Below are 23,662 nucleotides of genomic sequence, written 5' to 3' on the forward strand. Positions count from 1 at the left end.
CACTACCATCCCCCCTCCCCACCAGCACTCCTCACTACCATCCCCCCTCACCACCAGCACTCCTCACTACCATCCCCCCCAGCACTCCTCACTACCATCCCCCCTCACCACCAGCACTCCTCACTACCATCCCCCCCACCACCAGCACTGCTCACTACCATCCCCCCCACCACCAGCTCTCCTCACTACCATCCCCCCTCACCACCAGCACTGCTCACTACCATCCCCCCCACCACCAGCTCTCCTCACTACCATCCCCCCCCACCACCAGCACTGCTCACTACCATCCCCCCCCACCACCAGCACTCCTCACTACCATCCCCCCCACCACCAGCACTGCTCACTACCATCCCCCCTCACCACCAGCACTCCTCACTACCATCCCCCCCCACCACCAGCACTGCTCACTACCATCCCCCCCCACCACCAGCACTCCTCACTACCATCCCCCCCACCACCAGCACTCCTCACTACCATCCCCCCCCACCACCAGCACTCCTCACTACCATCCCCCCCACCACCAGCACTCCTCACTACCATCCCCCCCCACCACCAGCTCTCCTCACTACCATCCCCCCCCACCACCAGCACTCCTCACTACCATCCCCCCCACCACCAGCACTCCTCACTACCATCCCCCCTCACCACCATCCCCCACCCTCATCACCACCATCCCCCACCCTCATCACCACCATCACCCACCCATCCTGGAGAGTGAGGGGCTTATACATAGGGATAGCGGCGGGATAAATCTCCAGTACATAAACGTCCAGACAGGAGGCGTTACCTCACAGCCCGCCCTGTGCTTCCTACTACAACTCCCACAATGCCGAGGGGGGAGGGGGGCTGAGAAGTCACGTGGTGCCGGAAGTGCGGTGACCTTGTCCTACTGCCACTATCAGGGCCATGTTACCGGCTGCCGTTTCCCGGGGACTCCTCCGTCACCTCTCCCGGGGGTAAGTGACACACACTGCGGGTTAGGGGGGAGACAACGTAAAACATGTCATGATATAACCCTGTAGTGATATGAAGTGGTACAGCCCGTGTCACCGCTGTGGTGTTATATGGTACAGTCCGACCTGTGGGTATAGTAGGTAGAGGAGTCTTCCATTAGGAGAGAATAGGGGGAGAACGAGCGTTATAAGGGCAACGGAATGTGACGTCACTGTAATAGGTGATGATGTGTGTGCAGCCATGGTAGAGGCGTGTATCCTGTCACTGCGGGTATATACAGCCTGGTGTATCCTGTCACTGCGGGTATATACAGCCTGGTGTATCCTGTCACTGTGGGTATATACAGCCTGGGTGTATCCTGTCACTGCGGGTATATACAGCCTGGTGTATCCTGTCACTGCGGGTATATACAGCCTGGTGTATCCTGTCACTGCGGGTATATACAGCCTGGTGTATCCTGTCACTGCGGGTATATACAGCCTGGTGTATCCTGTCACTGTGGGTATATACAGCCTGGGTGTATCCTGTCACTGCGGGTATATACAGCCTGGTGTGTATCCTGTCACTGCGGGTATATACAGCCTGGGTGTATCCTGTCACTGCGGGTATATACAGCCTGGTGTATCCTGTCACTGTGGGTATATACAGCCTGGTGTGTATCCTGTCACTGTGGGTATATACAGCCTGGGTGTATCCTCTCACTGTGGGTATATACAGCCTGGGTGTATCCTCTACACACCCCACACACCAGTCCTCTCCCTGTATACAGAACCCCCACACACCAGTCCTCTCCCCCTGTATACAGACCCCACACACCAGTCCTCTCCCCCTGTATACAGACCACACACACCAGTCCTCTCCCCCTGTATACAGACACCCACACACCAGTCCTCTCCCCTGTATACAGACCCCACACACCAGTCTTCTCCCCCTGTATACAGACCCCACACACCAGTCCTCTCCCCCTGTATACAGACCCCAGTCCTCTCCCCCTGTATACAGACCCCACACACCAGTCCTCTCCCCTGTATACAGACCCCACACACACACCAGTCCTCTCCCCCTGTATACAGACCCCACACACCAGTCCTCTCCCCTGTATACAGACCCCCCACACACCAGTCCTCTCCCTGTATACAGACCCCACACACCAGTCCTCTCCCCCTGTATACAGACCCCACACACACCAGTCCTCTCCCCTGTATACAGACCCCACACACCAGTCCTCTCCCCCTGTATACAGACCTCACACACCAGTCCTCTCCCCTGTATACAGACCACACACACCAGTCCTCTCCCCCTGTATACAGACCCCCCCCTGTATACAGACCCCCCACACACCAGTCCTCTCCCCCTGTATACAGACCACACACACCAGTCCTCTCCCCCTGTATACAGACCCCACACACCAGTCCTCTCCCCCTGTATACAGACCCCACACACCAGTCCTCTCCCCTGTATACAGACCCCCCACACACCAGTCCTCTCCCCCTGTATACAGACCCCACACACCAGTCCTCTCCCCTGTATACAGACCACACACCAGTCCTCTCCCCCTGTATACAGACTCCACACCAGTCCTCTCCCCTGTATACAGACCCCACACACCAGTCCTCTCCCCCTGTATACAGACCACACACACCAGTCCTCTCCCCCTGTATACAGACCCCACACACCAGTCCTCTCCCCTGTATACAGACCCCCACACACCAGTCCTCTCCCCCTGTATACAGACCCCACACACCAGTCTTCTCCCCTGTATACAGACCCCCCACACACCAGTCTTCTCCCCTGTATACAGACCCCCCACACACCAGTCCTCTCCCCTGTATACAGACCACACACCAGTCCTCTCCCCTGTATACAGACCCCACACACCAGTCCTCTCCCCTGTATACAGACCCCACACACCAGTCCTCTCCCCTGTATACAGACCCCACACACCAGTCCTCTCCCCTGTATACAGACCCCACACACCAGTCCTCTCCCCTGTATACAGACCCCACACACCAGTCCTCTCCCCTGTATACAGACCCCACACACCAGTCCTCTCCCCTGTATACAGACCCCACACACCAGTCCTCTCCCCTGTATACAGACCCCACACACCAGTCCTCTTCCCTGTATACAGACCCCACACACCAGTCCTCTCCCCTGTATACAGACCCCACACACCAGTCCTCTCCCCTGTATACAGACCCCACACACCAGTCCTCTCCCCTGTATACAGACCCCACACACCAGTCCTCTCCCCTGTATACAGACCCCACACACCAGTCCTCTCCCCTGTATACAGACCCCACACACCAGTCCTCTCCCCTGTATACAGACCCCACACACCAGTCCTCTCCTCCTGTATACAGACCCCACACACCAGTCCTCTCCTCCTGTATACAGACCCCACACACCAGTCCTCTCCCCTGTATACAGACCCCCCACACACCAGTCCTCTCCCCTGTATACAGACCCCCCCACACACCAGTCCTCTCCCCTGTATACAGACCCCCCACACACCAGTCCTCTCCCCTGTATACAGACCCCACACACACCAGTCCTCTCCCCTGTATACAGACCCCACACACCAGTCCTCTCCCCTGTATACAGACCCCACACACCAGTCCTCTCCCCTGTATACAGACACCACACACCAGTCCTCTCCCCTGTATACAGACACCACACACCAGTCCTCTCCCCCTGTATACAGACCCCCCACACACCAGTCCTCTCCCCTGTATACAGACCCCACACACCAGTCCTCTCCCCCTGTATACAGACCCCACACACCAGTCCTCTCCCTGTATACAGACCCCACACACCAGTCCTCTCCCCTGTATACAGACCACACACACCAGTCCTCTCCCCTGTATACAGACCCCACACACCAGTCCTCTCCCCCTGTATACAGACCCCACACACACCAGTCCTCTCCCCCTGTATACAGACCACACACCAGTCCTCCCCCTGTATACAGACCCCACACACCAGTCCTCTCCCCTGTATACAGACCCCCCACACACCAGTCCTCTCCCCCTGTATACAGACCCCCACACACACCAGTCCTCTCCCCCTGTATACAGACCCCACACACCAGTCCTCTCCCCTGTATACAGACCCCACACACCAGTCCTCTCCCCTGTATACAGACCCCACACACCAGTCCTCTCCCCTGTATACAGACCCCACATACCAGTCCTCTCCCCTGTATACAGACCCCACACACCAGTCCTCTCCCCTGTATACAGACTACACACACCAGTCCTCTCCCCTGTATACAGACCCCACACACCAGTCCTCTCCCCTGTATACAGACCCCCACACACACCAGTCCTCTCCCCTGTATACAGACCCCACATACCAGTCCTCTCCCCCTGTATACAGAGACCCCACACACCAGTCCTCTCCCCTGTATACAGACCCCACACACCAGTCCTCTCCCCCTGTATACAGATCCCACACACCAGTCCTCTCCCCTGTATACAGACCCCCCCACACACCAGTCCTCTCCCCTGTATACAGACCCCACACACACCAGTCCTCTCCCCTGTATACAGACCCCACACACACCAGTCCTCTCCCCTGTATACAGACCCCACACACCAGTCCTCTCCCCTGTATACAGACACCACACACCAGTCCTCTCCCCCTGTATACAGACCCCCCACACACCAGTCCTCTCCCCTGTATACAGACCCCACACACCAGTCCTCTCCCCCTGTATACAGACCCCACACACCAGTCCTCTCCCCCTGTATACAGACCCCACACACACCAGTCCTCTCCCCCTGTATACAGACCCCACACACCAGTCTTCTCCCCTGTATACAGACCCCCACACACCAGTCCTCTCCCCCTGTATACAGACCCCACACACACCAGTCCTCTCCCCTGTATACAGACCCCACACACCAGTCCTCTCCCCCTGTATACAGACCCCACACACCAGTCCTCTCCCCTGTATACAGACCCCCCACACACACCAGTCCTCTCCCCTGTATACAGACCCCACACACCAGTCCTCTCCCCTGTATACAGACCCCCCACACACCAGTCCTCTCCCTGTATACAGACCCCACACACCAGTCCTCTCCCCCTGTATACAGACCCCACACACCAGTCCTCTCCCCTGTATACAGACCCCACACACCAGTCCTCTCCCCTGTATACAGACCCCACACACCAGTCCTCTCCCCCTGTATACAGACCCCACACACCAGTCCTCTCCCCCTGTATACAGACCCCACACACCAGTCCTCTCCCCTGTATACAGACCACACACCAGTCCTCTCCCCCTGTATACAGACCCCACACACCAGTCCTCTCCCCTAAATACAGACCCCACACACACCAGTCTTCTCCCCTGTATACAGACCCCACACACCAGTCCTCTCCCCTAAATACAGACCCCACACACACCAGTCTTCTCCCCTGTATACAGACCCCACACACCAGTCCTCTCCCCCTGTATACAGACCCCACACACACCAGTCTTCTCCCCTGTATACAGACCCCACACACCAGTCCTCTCCCCCTGTATACAGACCCCACACACACCAGTCCTCTCCCCCTGTATACAGACCCCACACACACCAGTCCTCTCCCCCTGTATACAGACCCCCCACACACCAGTCCTCTCCCCTGTATACAGACCCCACACACCAGTCCTCTCCCCCTGTATACAGATCCCACACACCAGTCCTCTCCCCTGTATACAGACCCCACACACCAGTCCTCTCCCCTGTATACAGACCCCACACACCAGTCCTCTCCCCCCCCCTGTATACAGACCCCACACACCAGTCCTCTCCCCTGTATACAGACCACACACACCAGTCCTCTCCCCCTGTATACAGACCCCCACACCAGTCCTCTCCCCCTGTATACAGACCCCACACACCAGTCCTCTCCCCCTGTATACAGACCCCACACACCAGTCCTCTCCCCCTGTATACAGACTTCACACACCAGTCCTCTCCCTCTGTATACAGACCCCACACACCAGTCCTCTCCCCCCTGTATACAGACCACACACCAGTCCTCTCCCCCTGTATACAGACCCCACACACACCAGTCCTCTCCCCTGTATACAGACCCCACACACCAGTCCTCTCCCCTGTATACAGACACCACACACCAGTCCTCTCCCCTGTATACAGACCCCACACACACCAGTCCTCTCCCCTGTATACAGACCCCCACACACCAGTCCTCTCCTCCTGTATACAGACCCCCACACACCAGTCTTCTCCCCTGTATACAGACCCCACACACCAGTCCTCTCCCCCTGTATACAGACCCCACACACACCAGTCCTCTCCCCCTGTATACAGACCCCACACACACCAGTCCTCTCCCCCTGTATACAGACCCCACACACCAGTCCTCCCCCTGTATACAGACCCCACACACCAGTCCTCTCCCCTGTATACAGACCACACACACCAGTCCTCTCCCCTGTATACAGACCCCCCCACACACCAATCCTCTCCCCTGTATACATACCCCACACACCAGTCCTCCCCCCCCCCCCCCTGTATACAGACCCCCCACACACCAGTCCTCTCCCCCTGTATACAGACCCCCCACACACCAGTCCTCTCCCCCTGTATACAGACCCCCACACACCAGTCCTCTCCCCTGTATACAGACCCCCACACACCAGTCCTCCCCCCCCCCTGTATACAGACCCCCCACACACCAGTCCTCTCCCCCTGTATACAGACCCCCCACACACCAGTCCTCTCCCCCTGTATACAGACCCCCCACACACCAGTCCTCTCCCCTGTATACAGACCCCACACACCAGTCCTCTCCCTGTATACAGACCCCACACACCAGTCCTCTCCCCTGTATACAGACCCCACACACCAGTCCTCTCCCTGTATACAGACCCCACACACCAGTCCTCTCCCCTGTATACAGACCCCACACACCAGTCCTCTCCCCTGTATACAGACCCCACACACCAGTCCTCTCCCCCTGTATACAGACCCCACACACCAGTCCTCTCCCCTGTATACAGACCCCACACACCAGTCCTCTCCCTGTATACAGACCCCACACACCAGTCCTCTCCCCCTGTATACAGACCCCACACACCAGTCCTCTCCCTGTATACAGACCCCACACACCAGTCCTCTCCCCCTGTATACAGACCCCACACACCAGTCCTCTCCCCTGTATACAGACCCCCCACACACCAGTCCTCTCCCTGTATACAGACCCCACACACCAGTCCTCTCCCCCTGTATACAGACCCCACACACCAGTCCTCTCCCCTGTATACAGACCCCACACACCAGTCCTCTCCCTGTATACAGACCCCACACACCAGTCCTCTCCCCCTGTATACAGACCCCACACACCAGTCCTCTCCCTGTATACAGACCCCACACACCAGTCCTCTCCCCCTGTATACAGACCCCACACACCAGTCCTCTCCCTGTATACAGACCCCACACACCAGTCCTCTCCCCCTGTATACAGACCCCACACACCAGTCCTCTCCCCTGTATACAGACCCCCCACACACCAGTCCTCTCCCTGTATACAGACCCCACACACCAGTCCTCTCCCCCTGTATACAGACCCCACACACCAGTCCTCTCCCCTGTATACAGACCCCACACACCAGTCCTCTCCCCTGTATACAGACCCCACACACCAGTCCTCTCCCCCTGTATACAGACCCCACACACCAGTCCTCTCCCCCTGTATACAGACCCCACACACCAGTCCTCTCCCCTGTATACAGACCACACACCAGTCCTCTCCCCCTGTATACAGACCCCACACACCAGTCCTCTCCCCTAAATACAGACCCCACACACACCAGTCTTCTCCCCTGTATACAGACCCCACACACCAGTCCTCTCCCCTAAATACAGACCCCACACACACCAGTCTTCTCCCCTGTATACAGACCCCACACACCAGTCCTCTCCCCCTGTATACAGACCCCACACACACCAGTCTTCTCCCCTGTATACAGACCCCACACACCAGTCCTCTCCCCCTGTATACAGACCCCACACACACCAGTCCTCTCCCCCTGTATACAGACCCCACACACACCAGTCCTCTCCCCCTGTATACAGACCCCCCACACACCAGTCCTCTCCCCTGTATACAGACCCCACACACCAGTCCTCTCCCCCTGTATACAGATCCCACACACCAGTCCTCTCCCCTGTATACAGACCCCACACACCAGTCCTCTCCCCTGTATACAGACCCCCCACACACCAGTCCTCTCCCCTGTATATAGACCCCCCACACACCAGTCCTCTCCCCTGTATACAGACCCCACACACCAGTCCTCTCCCCTGTATACAGACCCCACACACCAGTCCTCTCCCCTGTATACAGACCACACACACCAGTCCTCTCCCCCTGTATACAGACCCCCACACCAGTCCTCTCCCCCTGTATACAGACCCCACACACCAGTCCTCTCCCCCTGTATACAGACTTCACACACCAGTCCTCTCCCTCTGTATACAGACTTCACACACCAGTCCTCTCCCTCTGTATACAGACCCCACACACCAGTCCTCTCCCCCCTGTATACAGACCACACACCAGTCCTCTCCCCCTGTATACAGACCCCACACACACCAGTCCTCTCCCCTGTATACAGACCCCACACACCAGTCCTCTCCCCTGTATACAGACCCCACACACCAGTCCTCTCCCCTGTATACAGACACCACACACCAGTCCTCTCCCCTGTATACAGACCCCACACACACCAGTCCTCTCCCCTGTATACAGACCCCCACACACCAGTCCTCTCCTCCTGTATACAGACCCCCACACACCAGTCTTCTCCCCTGTATACAGACCCCACACACCAGTCCTCTCCCCCTGTATACAGACCCCACACACACCAGTCCTCTCCCCCTGTATACAGACCCCACACACACCAGTCCTCTCCCCCTGTATACAGACCCCACACACCAGTCCTCCCCCTGTATACAGACCCCACACACCAGTCCTCTCCCCTGTATACAGACCACACACACCAGTCCTCTCCCCTGTATACAGACCCCCCCACACACCAGTCCTCTCCCCTGTATACAGACCCCACACCCCACCCCCCCCCCCCTGTATACAGACCCCCCACACACCAGTCCTCTCCCCCTGTATACAGACCCCCCACACACCAGTCCTCTCCCCCTGTATACAGACCCCCACACACCAGTCCTCTCCCCTGTATACAGACCCCACACACCAGTCCTCCCCCCCCCCCTGTATACAGACCCCCCACACACCAGTCCTCTCCCCCTGTATACAGACCCCCCACACACCAGTCCTCTCCCCCTGTATACAGACCCCCCACACACCAGTCCTCTCCCCTGTATACAGACCCCACACACCAGTCCTCCCCCCCCCCTGTATACAGACCCCACACACCAGTCCTCTCCCCCTGTATACAGACTTCACACACCAGTCCTCTCCCCTGTATACAGACCCCACACACCAGTCCTCTCCCCCTGTATACAGATCCCACACACCAGTCCTCTCCCCTGTATACAGACCCCACACACACCAGTCCTCTCCCCTGTATACAGACCCCACACACCAGTCCTCTCCCCTGTATACAGACACCACACACCAGTCCTCTCCCCTGTATACAGACCCCACACACCAGTCCTCTCCCTGTATACAGACCCCACACACCAGTCCTCTCCCCCTGTATACAGACCCCACACACCAGTCCTCTCCCCTGTATACAGACCCCACACACCAGTCCTCCCCCCTGTATACAGACCCCACACACCAGTCCTCTCCCCCTGTATACAGACCCCACACACCAGTCCTCTCCCCCTGTATACAGACCCCACACACCAGTCCTCTCCCCTGTATACAGACCACACACCAGTCCTCTCCCCCTGTATACAGACCCCACACACCAGTCCTCTCCCCTAAATACAGACCCCACACACACCAGTCTTCTCCCCTGTATACAGACCCCACACACCAGTCCTCTCCCCTAAATACAGACCCCACACACACCAGTCTTCTCCCCTGTATACAGACCCCACACACCAGTCCTCTCCCCCTGTATACAGACCCCACACACACCAGTCTTCTCCCCTGTATACAGACCCCACACACCAGTCCTCTCCCCCTGTATACAGACCCCACACACACCAGTCCTCTCCCCCTGTATACAGACCCCACACACACCAGTCCTCTCCCCCTGTATACAGACCCCCCACACACCAGTCCTCTCCCCTGTATACAGACCCCACACACCAGTCCTCTCCCCCTGTATACAGATCCCACACACCAGTCCTCTCCCCTGTATACAGACCCCACACACCAGTCCTCTCCCCTGTATACAGACCCCACACACCAGTCCTCTCCCCTGTATACAGACCCCACACACCAGTCCTCTCCCCCCCCTGTATACAGACCCCACACACCAGTCCTCTCCCCCTGTATACAGACTTCACACACCAGTCCTCTCCCCCTGTATACAGACCCCCCACACACCAGTCCTCTCCCCCCTGTATACAGACCACACACCAGTCCTCTCCCCCTGTATACAGACCCCACACACCAGTCCTCTCCCCTGTATACAGACACCACACACCAGTCCTCTCCCCTGTATACAGACCCCACACACACCAGTCCTCTCCCCTGTATACAGACCCCCACACACCAGTCCTCTCCTCCTGTATACAGACCCCCACACACCAGTCCTCTCCCCTGTATACAGACCCCACACACCAGTCCTCTCCCCTAAATACAGACCCCACACACACCAGTCTTCTCCCCTGTATACAGACCCCACACACCAGTCCTCTCCCCCTGTATACAGACCCCACACACACCAGTCCTCTCCCCCTGTATACAGACCCCACACACACCAGTCCTCTCCCCCTGTATACAGACCACACACCAGTCCTCTCCCCTGTATACAGACCCCACACACCAGTCCTCCCCCTGTATACAGACCCCACACACCAGTCCTCTCCCCTGTATACAGACCACACACACCAGTCCTCTCCCCTGTATACAGACCCCCCCACACACCAGTCCTCTCCCCTGTATACAGACCCCACACACCAGTCCTCCCCCCCCCCCCTGTATACAGACCCCCCACACACCAGTCCTCTCCCCCTGTATACAGACCCCCCACACACCAGTTCTCTCCCCCTGTATACAGACCCCCACACACCAGTCCTCTCCCCTGTATACAGACCCCACACACCAGTCCTCCCCCCCCCTGTATACAGACCCCCCACACACCAGTCCTCTCCCCCTGTATACAGACCCCCCACACACCAGTCCTATCCCCCTGTATACAGACCCCCCACACACCAGTCCTCTCCCCTGTATACAGACCCCACACACCAGTCCTCCCCCCCCCCCTGTATACAGACCCCACACACCAGTCCTCTCCCCCTGTATACAGACCCCACACACCAGTCCTCTCCCCTGTATACAGACCCCACACACACCAGTCCTCTCCCCTGTATACAGACCCCCACACACCAGTCCTCTCCTCCTGTATACAGACCCCACACACCAGTCCTCTCCCCTGTATACAGACCACACACACCAGTCCTCTCCCCTGTATACAGACCCCACACACCAGTCCTTTCCCCTGTATACAGACCACACACTAGACCTCTCCTCCTGTATACAGACCCCACACATCAGTCCTCTCCCCTGTATACAGACCCCCCACACCAGTCCTCTCCCCTGTATACAGACCACACACTAGACCTCTCCCCCTGTATACAGACCACACACCAGTCCTCTCCCCTGTATACAGAGACCCCACACACCAGTCCTCTCCCCCTGTATACAGAGACCCCACACACCAGTCCTCTCCCCCTGTATACAGACCCCACACACCAGTCCTCTCCCCCTGTATACAGACCCCGCACACACCAGTCCTCTCCCCCTGTATACAGACCCCACACACCAGTCCTCTCCCCCTGTATACAGAGACCCCACACACCAGTCCTCTCCCCTGTATACAGACCCCCACACACCAGTCCTCTCCCCCTGTATACAGACCCCACACACCAGTCTTCTCCCCTGTATACAGACCCCCCACACACCAGTCTTCTCCCCTGTATACAGACCCCCCACACACCAGTCCTCTCCCCTGTATACAGACCACACACCAGTCCTCTCCCCTGTATACAGACCCCACACACCAGTCCTCTCCCCCTGTATACAGACCCCACACACCAGTCCTCTCCCCTGTATACAGACCCCACACACCAGTCCTCTCCCCCTGTATACAGACCCCCCACACCAGTCCTCCCCCTGTATACAGACCCCACACACACCAGTCCTCTCCCCTGTATACAGACCCCACACACCAGTCTTCTCCCCTGTATACAGACCCCACACACACCAGTCCTCTCCCCTGTATACAGACCCCACACACCAGTCCTCTCCCCTGTATACAGACCACACACACACCAGTCCTCTCCCCCTGTATACAGACCCCACACACCAGTCCTCTTCCCCTGTATACAGACCCCACATACCAGTCCTCTTCCCCTGTATACAGACCACACACCAGTCCTCTCCCCCTGTATACAGACCCCACACACCAGTCCTCTCCCCTGTATACAGACCCCACACACCAGTCCTCTCCCCCTGTATACAGACCCCACACACCAGTCCTCTCCCCTGTATACAGACCCCACACACCAGTCCTCTCCCCTTGTATACAGACCCCACACACCAGTCCTCTCCCCTGTATACAGACCCCACACACCAGTCCTCTCCCCCTGTATACAGAGACCCCACACACCAGTCCTCTCCCCTGTATACAGGCCCCACACACCAGTCCTCTCCCCTGTATACAGACCACACACACCAGTCCTCTCCCCTGTATACAGACCCCACACACCAGTCCTCTCCCCCTGTATACAGACCCCACACACCAGTCCTCTCCCCCTGTATACAGACCACACACACCAGTCCTCTCCCCTGTATACAGACCCCAGTCCTCTCCCCCTGTATACAGACCCCACACACCAGTCCTCTCCCCTGTATACAGACCCCACACACCAGTCCTCTCCCCCTGTATACAGAACACACACACACCAGTCCTCTCCCCCTGTATACAGACCCCACACACCAGTCCTCTCCCCTGTATACAGACCCCACACACCAGTCCTCTCCCCCTGTATACAGACCCCCCCACACACCAGTCCTCTCCCCCTGTATACAGAGACCACACACACCGGTCTGTAGCTTCCGTCTTCAGCGTTTTTCATGCTGCCTGGTCTCTCATTTAATCGAGAGTCGCTGATCGTCAGGATCAGTGTTCGTTGTTTGAAGTCCGTCAGCTCATAGACAAGGTTCCTGAACGGGATAGTCACCCGCAGAGTAACTACATTATGAAGAACCTGGAGCAGCGGCTTGTACCCAGGAGCTTCCACAGGCAGCGGATCTCCGTACTGCTGTGCCGTTACTACCTGGTGTCTGGAGAGATCAGTGGGATCTGTTCTGTGTGTAGGGCAGTATATCTGGTATATAGATGACTGTATAGGGAAGGTGTATATATAAGCTGAGTGTCACTGACTGATATCTATGTGTGATATGCAGGAGCCAGGCTGGATGTGTCCGGGGGTACGCCCAGGCCGCAGAGGTAATCGCCGCCTTATGCCCGTCTGTGCCACACTTGGCTTTACTTCTCATCATTCTCACTTAATGTTTGTGAATCTTTTCTTTAGACCGTGGTGGAAAAAGATGGCGTCTCAGCCTCTGCAACCGCTTCAGAGCATGCCCATGTGGCTCAGACAAGCGCCCCGGTAGGTTTTGCCCCACGGGTTTCTGATGTGTAGATGTGTTATACTCTGTACCTGTGTATGAGGTGTCTTGGTGGGCGGAGGTCATCGGGAGTTGGGCACATGGCATCATGGATGGAATAGCCAATGGATCCCTCTATAATGGGTTTTATAATATCCGTTGAGGTGACATCACAGAGCATGACCGAGCATGCGTCACGTGTAGCATATACAGCAGACATTGGCATGGCCTACCCTGACAGCTGATCTTCCTCCATCTTCGTCTCCAGGAATCTTTATCATTTGCTGTGGGGATGTTCAGTGGACTGATCCATACGCAACAAGTCTTCCCATACCCATCAGGTAAGATGGTGCAATGACCATATAATTTCTATTGAGACTCCCACCATCCCTTCCCCTGCCCGTCCGCATGGGCACGGGCATAGTCCTCCTCCGCCCATGTGAGTCTCATCTCATCTCGTCTTATTCTATCCTACAGTGTTGGGCGAGGAACAGTCCCAGTTCCTCAGCGAGCTGATTGGTCCAGTGTCCCGCTTCTTTCAAGTGAGTGAAACCTGATCTTAAATTGTAACTAAAGCGGCTGAGTGGCACATTAGGGGTCGGGCTGGGCGGCACACAGTGGTGCTCAGAGCAGGGGGGAGACACCCCAAATGCTCCTAAGCACATTATCTGCATAGAGGCAATTAGGGGATTATTCAGAAATGGGGGGAAGGAGAAAAACGTTAGGATCGGCAATCAGCTGTTAAGGTAAGCAGCTTCTAGGGCATACCATCAGGTTCTCTGGGCAGAACCTGCTGATAGTGCCGCTTTAAATGAGGAACTGAGTCCTAGAAGTGTAATAATGCAACATCAAGGACTCGTGTGAAGGTAGGAGATGACATAGAATAAGGGCCCTATTCCACCAGACGATTATCGTTCACATAATCGTTAACGATCTCAAACGACCGCTATTGCAAAAGACCTTAAACCGTTCACTCATTTCCATGAAACGATAATCGTTACTTATGATCGTATTTGAGATCGGTTTTTTTCTTCACTATTGCATTTGTATCTACTGCGAACGACGTCTTATTCAATGCAAACAATTTGCGAACGAGCAACAATAAAAATAGGTCCAGGTCTTATAAAGCTATCAACGATTTCTCGTTCGGTCGTTAATCGTTAACTGCATTTCAACCGAACGATTATTGTTTAGATTCAAACGATTTAACGATAATCTGAACGATAATCGTCCGGTCGAATAGGGCCCTAAGAGGAAGAGGTGGGAGATGGTAGCCCAATTCTTCTAAGAGGGGATGAAATATGAGAACATATAGCTCAAGATGGGAGAAGGAAGGAAAAAAACGGGACAAAATGGGAGAAGGAAGGAGAAGACTTGGTACAAAAGGGGACGAAAAGGATGGAGATGACATGGAACAAGAGGGGATGAGAAGGAAGGAGAAGACCTGGTACAAGAGGGGACTAGAAGGAAGGAGAAGACATGGTACAAGAGGGGACTAGAAGGAAGGAGAAGACTTGGTACAAGAGGGGACTAGAAGGAAGGAGAAGACTGGTACAAAAGGGGACTAGAAGGAAGGAGAAGACATGGTACAAAAGGGGACTAGAAGGAAGGAGAAGACTGGTACAAGAGGGGACTAGAAGGAAGGAGAAGACATGGTACAAGAGGGGACGAGAAGGATGGAGATGACATGGAACAAGAGGGGACGAGAAGGATGGAGATGACATGGAACAAGAGGGGACTAGAAGGAAGGAGAAGACCTGGTACAAGAGGGGACTAGAAGGAAGGAGAAGACATGGTACAAGAGGGGACTAGAAGGAAGGAGAAGACATGGTACAAGAGGGGACTAGAAGGAAGGAGAAGACCTGGTACAAGAGGGGACGAAAAGGAAGGAGAAGACCTGGTACAAGAGGGGACTAGAAGGAAGGAGAAGACCTGGTACAAGAGGGGACTAGAAGGAAGGAGAAGACATGGTACAACGGGGGACGAGAGGGAAGGAGAAAACATGGGATGAGAATTGGAGAAGGAAGGAAAAGACCTGGTACAAGAGGGGACGAGAAGGAAGGAGAAGACATGGTACAACGGGACGAGAGGGAAGGAGAAGACCTGGTACAACAGGGGACGAGAGGGAAGGAGAAGACTTGGTACAACGGGACGAGAGGGAAGGAGAAAACATGGAATGAGAATTGGAGAAGGAAGGAGAAGACATAGGACTAGATAGAATGGCAAAATGTTGAGAACGACATTGAAGACAGGTATATAGATCAATAGAGGAAGAGGTGACAGTTGAGTAAGATGTAGGATGATAAAAGAAAAGAGCATATAAGACAGGAAAAGTTCTATAATGTTAGAGAATGAGAAGATGCAAACTACAGTTAAACCTTTAACTACAAGCATAATTCATTCCGGGTGCGGGCGGGTATAATCCAAATCACTCGTATATCAAAGCATATCTTCCCATGAGAAATAAGTGAAACATAGACTTCTTGTTCCCAACCCAAAAATAAGGTGGGTAAGGTGTTCTATATCCTTAAACAAAGGGTTAATCTCCCTCCACACACACCTCCCCAGATGGCTGCAAACCTGCTGGTACTGTTGCCGGCTGCCTGGATCAGCTATCTGTTAAAGGGTTAATTCAGGGATCAGAGGGAAGCAGTGGTGGCACGGACCGGATGAGAGCCAGAAGGCGTCCGATCACCAGAGGGGATTTAATCAGGTAGCAGTGGGGTAAAATGAGAGCGCTTTCTAGCCAGTACAGTATGAGGGTGCTCTAAAGCGCGACCTCTGAAGGTAGCTTCCCTTACAGACCATGACCGACCCTTATAGAGCCTTGTGGTGGGGTTAGGGATTGGATAGTGAGCCAGAATGCCCTCCAGAAGAAGGGTTACTCATCTGTAGATGGCTGTTCTGGGGTTCTGACTGCTGACTGGGTAATGAGGCTTAATGGCAGGAAAAGTATGTCTCCTTGAGGAGGCTGCCAAACTGGCCCAGAAGGTCAGAAAGGTTGGAGAAGATGAAGGACATTAGTGGAAGACAAGATGAGGAGTGAGTTGACATCGAGAAAGGCGAAAGTCTGAGAAGATGTAGGAGAGAAAGGGGAAGAAAGTAGAAGGACTGAGAATATGTGAACTAGTGAAGGGCAGGAATGGACACCACAGTGCGGGAGGTGGGGTGGTGTATTGGGGGGGGGCTATTACTAAGACGGCACAGCTCTCTGAGTACGCTGTGTACACAGGACCACACAAAAGACCCCTCTTGCATTTCACCAATTTTAGGAAGTCAACGATCCTGCCCTGAATGATGACCTCCAGAAGGTGGATGAAAAGTCCATGTCCGGGCTGAAAGAGCTGGGGGCGTTCGGTCTCCAAGTTCCAGCTGAGCTGGGTGGGTTAGGACTGAATAACACGCAGGTACTAAAATTTGTGATCACCAGACTCCCCCTGACCGCTCCTACATGTCTGATCATTGAGGCCTAGTACTGTGATCACCAGAGTCTCTCTGACCGCTCCCACATGTCTGATCATTGAGGCCTAGTACTGTGATCACCAGACTCCCCCTGACCGCTCCTACATGTCTGATCATTGTAGTCTAGTACTGTGATCAGCAGACTCCCCCTGACCGCTCCTACATGTCTGATCATTGAGGCCTAGTATTGTGATCACCAGACTCCCCCTGACCGCTCCTACATGTCTGATCATTGAGGCCTAGTACTGTGATCACCAGACTCCCCCTGACCGCTCCTACTTGTCTGATCATTGAGGCCTAGTATTGTGAGCACCAGACTCCCCCTGACCGCTCCTACTTGTCTGATCATTGAGGCCTAGTATTGTGAGCACCAGACTCCCCCTGACCGCTCCTACATGTCTGATCATTGAGGCCTAGTATTGTGATCACCAGACTCCCCCTGACCGCTCCTACATGTCTGATCATTGTAGTCTAGTACTGTGATCACCAGACTCCCCCCTGACCGCTCCTACATGTCTGATCATTGTAGTCTAGTACTGTGATCAGCAGACTCCCCCTGACCGCTCCTACTTGTCTGATCATTGTAGTCTAGTACTGTGATCAGCAGACTCCCCCTGACCGCTCCTACATGTCTGATCATTGAGGCCTAGTATTGTGATCACCAGACTCCCCCTGACCGCTCCTACATGTCTGATCATTGTAGTCTAGTACTGTGATCAGCAGACTCCCCCTGACCGCTCCTACTTGTCTGATCATTGAGGCCTAGTATTGTGAGCACCAGACTCCCCCTGACCGCTCCTACATGTCTGATCATTGAGGCCTAGTATTGTGAGCACCAGACTCCCCCTGACCGCTCCTACTTGTCTGATCATTGAGGCCTAGTATTGTGAGCACCAGACTCCCCCTGACCGCTCCTACATGTCTGATCATTGTAGTCTAGTACTGTGATCAGCAGACTCCCCCTGACCGCTCCTACTTGTCTGATCATTGTAGTCTAGTACTGTGATCACCAGACTCCCCCCTGACCGCTCCTACATGTCTGATCATTGAGGCCTAGTATTGTGATCACCAGACTCCCCCTGACCGCTCCTACATGTCTGGTCATTGAGGCCTAGTATTGTGATCACCAGACTCCCCCTGACCGCTCCTACATGTCTGATCATTGTAGTCTAGTATTGTGATCACCAGACTCCCCCTGACCACTCCTACATGTCTGATCATTGTAGTCTAGTATTGTGATCACCAGACTCCCCCTGACCGCTCCTACATGTCTGATCATTGTAGTCTAGTATTGTGATCACCAGACTCCCCCTGACCACTCCTACATGTCTGATCATTGTAGTCTAGTATTGTGATCACCAGACTCCCCCTGACTCCCCCTGACCGCTCCTACATGTCTGATCATTGAGGCCTAGTATTGTGATCACCAGACTCCCCCTGACCGCTCCTACATGTCTGATCATTGTAGTCTAGTATTGTGATCACCAGATCCATATAACTCCCTTTCCCTTCCCCTGATCAGTATGGTCGATTGGTGGAGATCGTAGGACAACATGACCTTGGTGTTGGTATCACCCTGGGTGCCCATCAATCCATTGGCTTTAAAGGAATCCTCCTATACGGCAATGAGGAGCAGAAGAAGAAGTATCTGCCGCGTCTCGCCTCAGGTGGGATTGTAGGACACGTTGTGAAAGAACCTCGGAGATGATTATATTCCGTGCTGAATCCTTAACGCCACAATTGTATTTCAGGTGAAATTATTGCTGCATATTGTCTGACTGAGCCGACCAGTGGATCCGATGCCGCCTCCATCAGGTCTACGGCCAAGAAAAGTCCCTGTGGGAAGTATTACACCCTGTCTGGTGGCAAGCTGTGGATCAGGTGGGCAATACAATATATTACTAGAGGGCGTTGGTGACTCTCTTCCTGAGAACATATGGAGACCCCCTAAATGAGAACATGGTCTGCAGCGTAACATGTTGGTTCCAGCACCTAATAGGCTCCTCCCTATTGTATAAGCCCAACACGGCAGCATCTGACTTGGATTTTTCCTCCTTGCTGTACTAATGGTACCGGTGCTTGTGTTCATTGTCTCTTACAGTAACGGGGGCATTGCCGACCTTTTCACCGTTTTTGCAAGAACCCAAGTTCCCGACCCGTCAACTGGAGAAGTGAAAGACAAGATCACAGCATTTATAGTGGAGAGAGGAGCCGGGGTGACAAAGTAATGTATTAGGGTGTGGGAGGACAAGCTCCATGGATTCCAGTCTCGTCAGCTTCCCTCTGACATGTTTTTTTATCGCAGTGGGCCCCCTGACAAGAAGCTGGGCATACGGGCCAGTAACACGGCTCCTGTATACTTTGATGAGGTCCGTGTCCCTGCAGAGAATGTGCTAGGAGGTGAAGGCAATGGTTTTAAGGTGGCCATGAATATACTCAACAATGGACGGTTCGGGATGGCTGCGGCAATGTCTGGCACCATGAAGGGCTTGATTCAGAAAGCCGTAAGTGCCCAAGGTCGAATCACCAATGGAGGCTGATCACGAAATTACAGCTCCTAGCATGCCCAGCAGACACAGCTTTCCGTGCATGCTGAGAGCTGTAGTCTTGCGGCCGATGGAAAGTCTCTGATTGGCAACCACTGCTGTTAAGCACTGGAAGGCGTTATAGCCAGTCTATATACCGCTTTATGCAGTCGTCTTTCCTCCCGTCAGGTGGAACACGCCACAAATCGCTCTCAGTTTGGGAATAAACTTCATAGCTTTGGAGTCATTCAAGAGAAGCTGGCACGTATGGCTGTCCTGCAGTATGTGACTGAGGTAATCTGAAGGTGACTGTGAATGGTGGGCGGTATGGAAAAGATGACTGTGAAGGGTGGGAGGTATGTAGAGACGATGACAGTCGATGGTGGGGGTTATAGAGAAGATGACTGTGAAGGGGGAGGGATGCAGGGAAGATGACTGAATGGTGGAGGGTACGGAGAAGATGACTGTGAGTAGTTGGTATGGAGAGAAGATGCGGAGAAGATGATGGTGAATGGTTGGGGGATGCAGAGAAGATGACTACTTTGAATGGGGGGGCTGCTGGCGACAGTGACTGCTCTATGTAACTGCTCTATGCCTTTACCATCTAGTCAATGGCGTACATGATCAGTGCAAATATGGACTCCGGGGCCAAGGACTTTCAGGTAGAAGCTGCCATCAGCAAAGTTTTTGGCTCTGTGAGTATGAGTTGTTGGCAGTACATAGACTATATTGTGGATGTCTGTTCCACCATGTCTGGTCTGTAATCCCTAATGTACATTGTCCTTGTCCTCTGCAGGAGGCAGCCTGGTCAGTGGCCGATGAGTGTATCCAGATACTAGGAGGAAATGGCTTTATGAAGGTAACAAGCTCCAGTCTTGGGATTGTCACATGGTGTCAGCAGGGATGGTCATGCAAGTTATGATGTCATAGGTGCACTGTAGTGTGGACACAATGTATGACTAGTCCAGTCTTCTGTGGTGAGCCCTGTTTTTTTTTTTTTGTCACCAGGATACTGGGGTGGAACGTGTTCTCAGAGACCTCCGCATCTTCAGGATCTTTGAAGGAGCTAATGATATTCTGAGACTCTTTGTGTCCCTGTATGGACTTCAGGTACTAAAACCCAATACCATGGGGAGAAGAGCTTGTGACCTCAGAACTACCGGCCAGTGACAGTTTTTGTTTCTTTCCTTCTTATAGAGTGCTGGGAAGGAGCTGAAATCTCTGCAGAAAGCATTAAGTAACCCACTAAGTAACACACCACTACTTGTGAAGGAAGGTCTGAAGAGAGCAAGGAGGTGAGGGGTGAAAGGAGAGTGCAGGAAGAGCAGAGGGCATGAGAGGGAGAGAAGACTGGATGGAGATGAAAGAATGAAAGGGCAGGCAAGAAGTGGTGGACAAGAAAGAATGGAGAAGAGGAGGACAGGGTGGTGGACAAGAAAGAATGGAGAAGAGGAGGACAGGGTGGTGGACAAGAAAGAATGGAGAAGAGGAGGACAGGGTGGTGGGCAAGAAAGAATGGAGAAGAGGAGGACAGGCTGGTGGACAAGAAAGAATGGAGAAGAGGAGGACAGGCTGGTGGACAAGAAAGAATGGAGAAGAGGAGGACAGGGTGGTGGGCAAGAAAGAATGGAGAAGAGGAGGACAGGGTGGTGGGCAAGAAAGAATGGAGAAGAGGAGGACAGGGGGGTGGACAAGAAAGAATGGAGAAGAGGAGGACAGGGGGGTGGACAAGAAAGAATGGAGAAGAGGAGGACAGGGTGGTGGGCAAGAAAGAATGGAGAAGAGGAGGACAGGGTGGTGGGCAAGAAAGAATGGAGAAGAGGAGGACAGGGGGGTGGACAAGAAAGAATGGAGAAGAGGAGGACAGGGTGGTGGACAAGAAAGAATGGAGAAGAGGAGGACAGGGTGGTGGACAAGAAAGAATGGAGAAGAGGAGGACAGGGTGGTGGACAAGAAAGAATGGAGAAGAGGAGGACAGGGTGGTGGGCAAGAAAGAATGGAGAAGAGGAGGACAGGGGGGTGGACAAGAAAGAATGGAGAAGAGGAGGACAGGGTGGTGGACAAGAAAGAATGGAGAAGAGGAGGACAGGGTGGTGGACAAGAAAGAATGGAGAAGAGGAGGACAGGGTGGTGGGCAAGAAAGAATGGAGAAGAGGAGGACAGGGTGGTGGGCAAGAAAGAATGGAGAAGAGGAGGACAGGGTGGTGGACAAGAAAAAAATAGCGAATGGAAGAGAGAATGAGAGAGATGAGAAGAGGACATTGAGGACAAGAATGGTAGGGAATAGGACTGGGTGCAGAAGAAGGAATGAGAGGATAAGAAAGAAAGAATAAGAGATTGGAGGAGAAGAAAAATAAGAGGGTGGAAAAAGAAGAACGAGAGGGCTGGTGTGAAAGGAGAAGAATGGGGTATATAGAGGGAGGTGAAAGTTGAAGAGACATATGGAGAAGAGGATGGAAGGGAGTGAATGTGGGCAGACAACGCAGGGGACGGGTAGAAAGAAAAAGTTTAGGTGAAATTTTGAGGGGATAGATTCTTTTGAAAGTAAGGGGTGGAACCAAGTAAAGATGGAGCTGTTATCTATTAGACTCCAATATTTTTCCCTCCATCTCCAGGAGGGCCGGACTGGGCTCAGGACTCACCCTAAAAGAACAAGTGCACCCTGAGGTGGAAAAGAGTGCAGAACTGGTGAGTACTGAATGACGTCCACAGGGGAACTGTACGGCTGTGGGTAAATCCTATATGGGCTCTGTGTTTTGCCTTCATCTCAATGGCTATGAAGCTCACTGTCCAGATTTCTTTCTGATTTGCTCCCATTTCAGGCAGTTCGTGCCATTGAAGATTTCGGCAGTGTAGTAGAGGAGCTGCTTATCAAGTACGGCAAGAGAATTGTGGGTAAGATGCATCACGTGCCTATAGGTGCCATGTCCTGTGTATCTGTTTTCAGCCATTCATAGTTCTCCGATTTCTTCCAGATGAGCAGTATGTCCTGCACAGAGTAGCGGACTGTGCCATCGACCTCTATGCCATGGTGGTAGTGTTATCCAGGTAACGTGACTCTTAGACCTCGAACAGATAGCAGCAGTGAATTCTTGTGAAAAACAATGTGTTGGCCACTGTGGATAACTGTCCACCCTCCTGGCATTGAGCTGCCCACAGACATTGGAAAAGTCCATTTAATGCTCTTGGGTATCAGATATGACCAGAATAGGACAGAGAAGTTTGTGTGCATAGTTGACCAATGGCGACTGTCACAGAGGAGCTGGCTAAACTCTAGCAGTGATTGGATATTAAAGTTGTTGATGTTGGGTGAGATGAGGAGATGGGAATCACCCTCATCAGGGTGTAGACTTTATGTTGTGATTCTCCTTTGCCTCTCGCTTTACTTACTTTCTCTTCCTCAGGTCTTCCAAGGCTCTGACCCAGGGACTCCCCACTGCAGCTCATGAGAAGGTTCTGTGTGACATCTGGTGTTCTGAAGTAAGAGATTCCTGGTGTGACAGCTATTATACAGGTGACCTGAAGGATCTGGATTCACTTTTTCTCTCTCTGTATTCCAGGCATCGACCCGTGTGCATGACAGACTGAAGAGCTTGCGGAGTGGAGGAAGTGGAGCCGCCCTATTCCGGAACCTGCGTTCAGCCTCTGCTGCCCTGGTTGAGAATGGCGGCGTGGTGGCTGCACATCCGTTAGGCGTTTAAGTCTCCACCTTACACAAGAAGCGTACTCGTCCACACCTATAAACCTTACACCAATGGTGCCAGAAATAAATGATATGTAACAAGCAGTGTAGGCGTGTGTTTATTGCTCTTATGTGTATCTAAAGCTTGTCTGTGGCCCAATCTAAGCCAGGTCATCAGATATCTTCAGCGTAGTGTCCACGGGAAACGGATTCTGGATTATTGGACTTGAAAATCAACGTTGGAAATTGT

At 53.7% G+C, this 23,662-nt stretch overlaps 2 protein-coding genes across 2 annotated transcripts in view; one reads left to right on the forward strand and one right to left on the reverse strand.

Annotated features, from left to right (window-relative positions):
• The window catches only part of DLG4 (discs large MAGUK scaffold protein 4), a 211,899-nt gene extending 210,953 nt beyond the window's left edge, over positions 1-946 (reverse strand). Inside the window, exon 1 of the mRNA XM_069950253.1 lies at positions 788-946. The gene's annotated coding sequence lies outside the window, so the exon portion shown is untranslated. The remainder of the gene's footprint in view (positions 1-787) is intronic.
• ACADVL (acyl-CoA dehydrogenase very long chain) lies at positions 848-23,514 on the forward strand. The gene is made up of 20 exons (XM_069950289.1): positions 848-956; positions 13,540-13,582; positions 13,668-13,745; positions 14,012-14,084; positions 14,221-14,285; positions 17,016-17,150; positions 18,728-18,872; positions 18,957-19,086; positions 19,307-19,429; positions 19,511-19,709; positions 19,920-20,024; positions 20,339-20,425; positions 20,527-20,589; positions 20,739-20,840; positions 20,928-21,025; positions 22,346-22,418; positions 22,553-22,625; positions 22,706-22,778; positions 23,135-23,210; positions 23,291-23,514. The coding sequence occupies exons 1-20, from the start codon at positions 907-909 to the stop codon at positions 23,429-23,431; spliced, it is 1,932 nt and encodes a 643-aa protein (XP_069806390.1). The 5' UTR covers positions 848-906; the 3' UTR covers positions 23,432-23,514.
• Positions 23,515-23,662: the final 148 nt, after the last annotated feature.

Source organism: Dendropsophus ebraccatus, chromosome 1, assembly GCF_027789765.1.
Source record: "Dendropsophus ebraccatus isolate aDenEbr1 chromosome 1, aDenEbr1.pat, whole genome shotgun sequence".
Taxonomy (NCBI): Eukaryota; Metazoa; Chordata; class Amphibia; order Anura; family Hylidae; genus Dendropsophus; species Dendropsophus ebraccatus.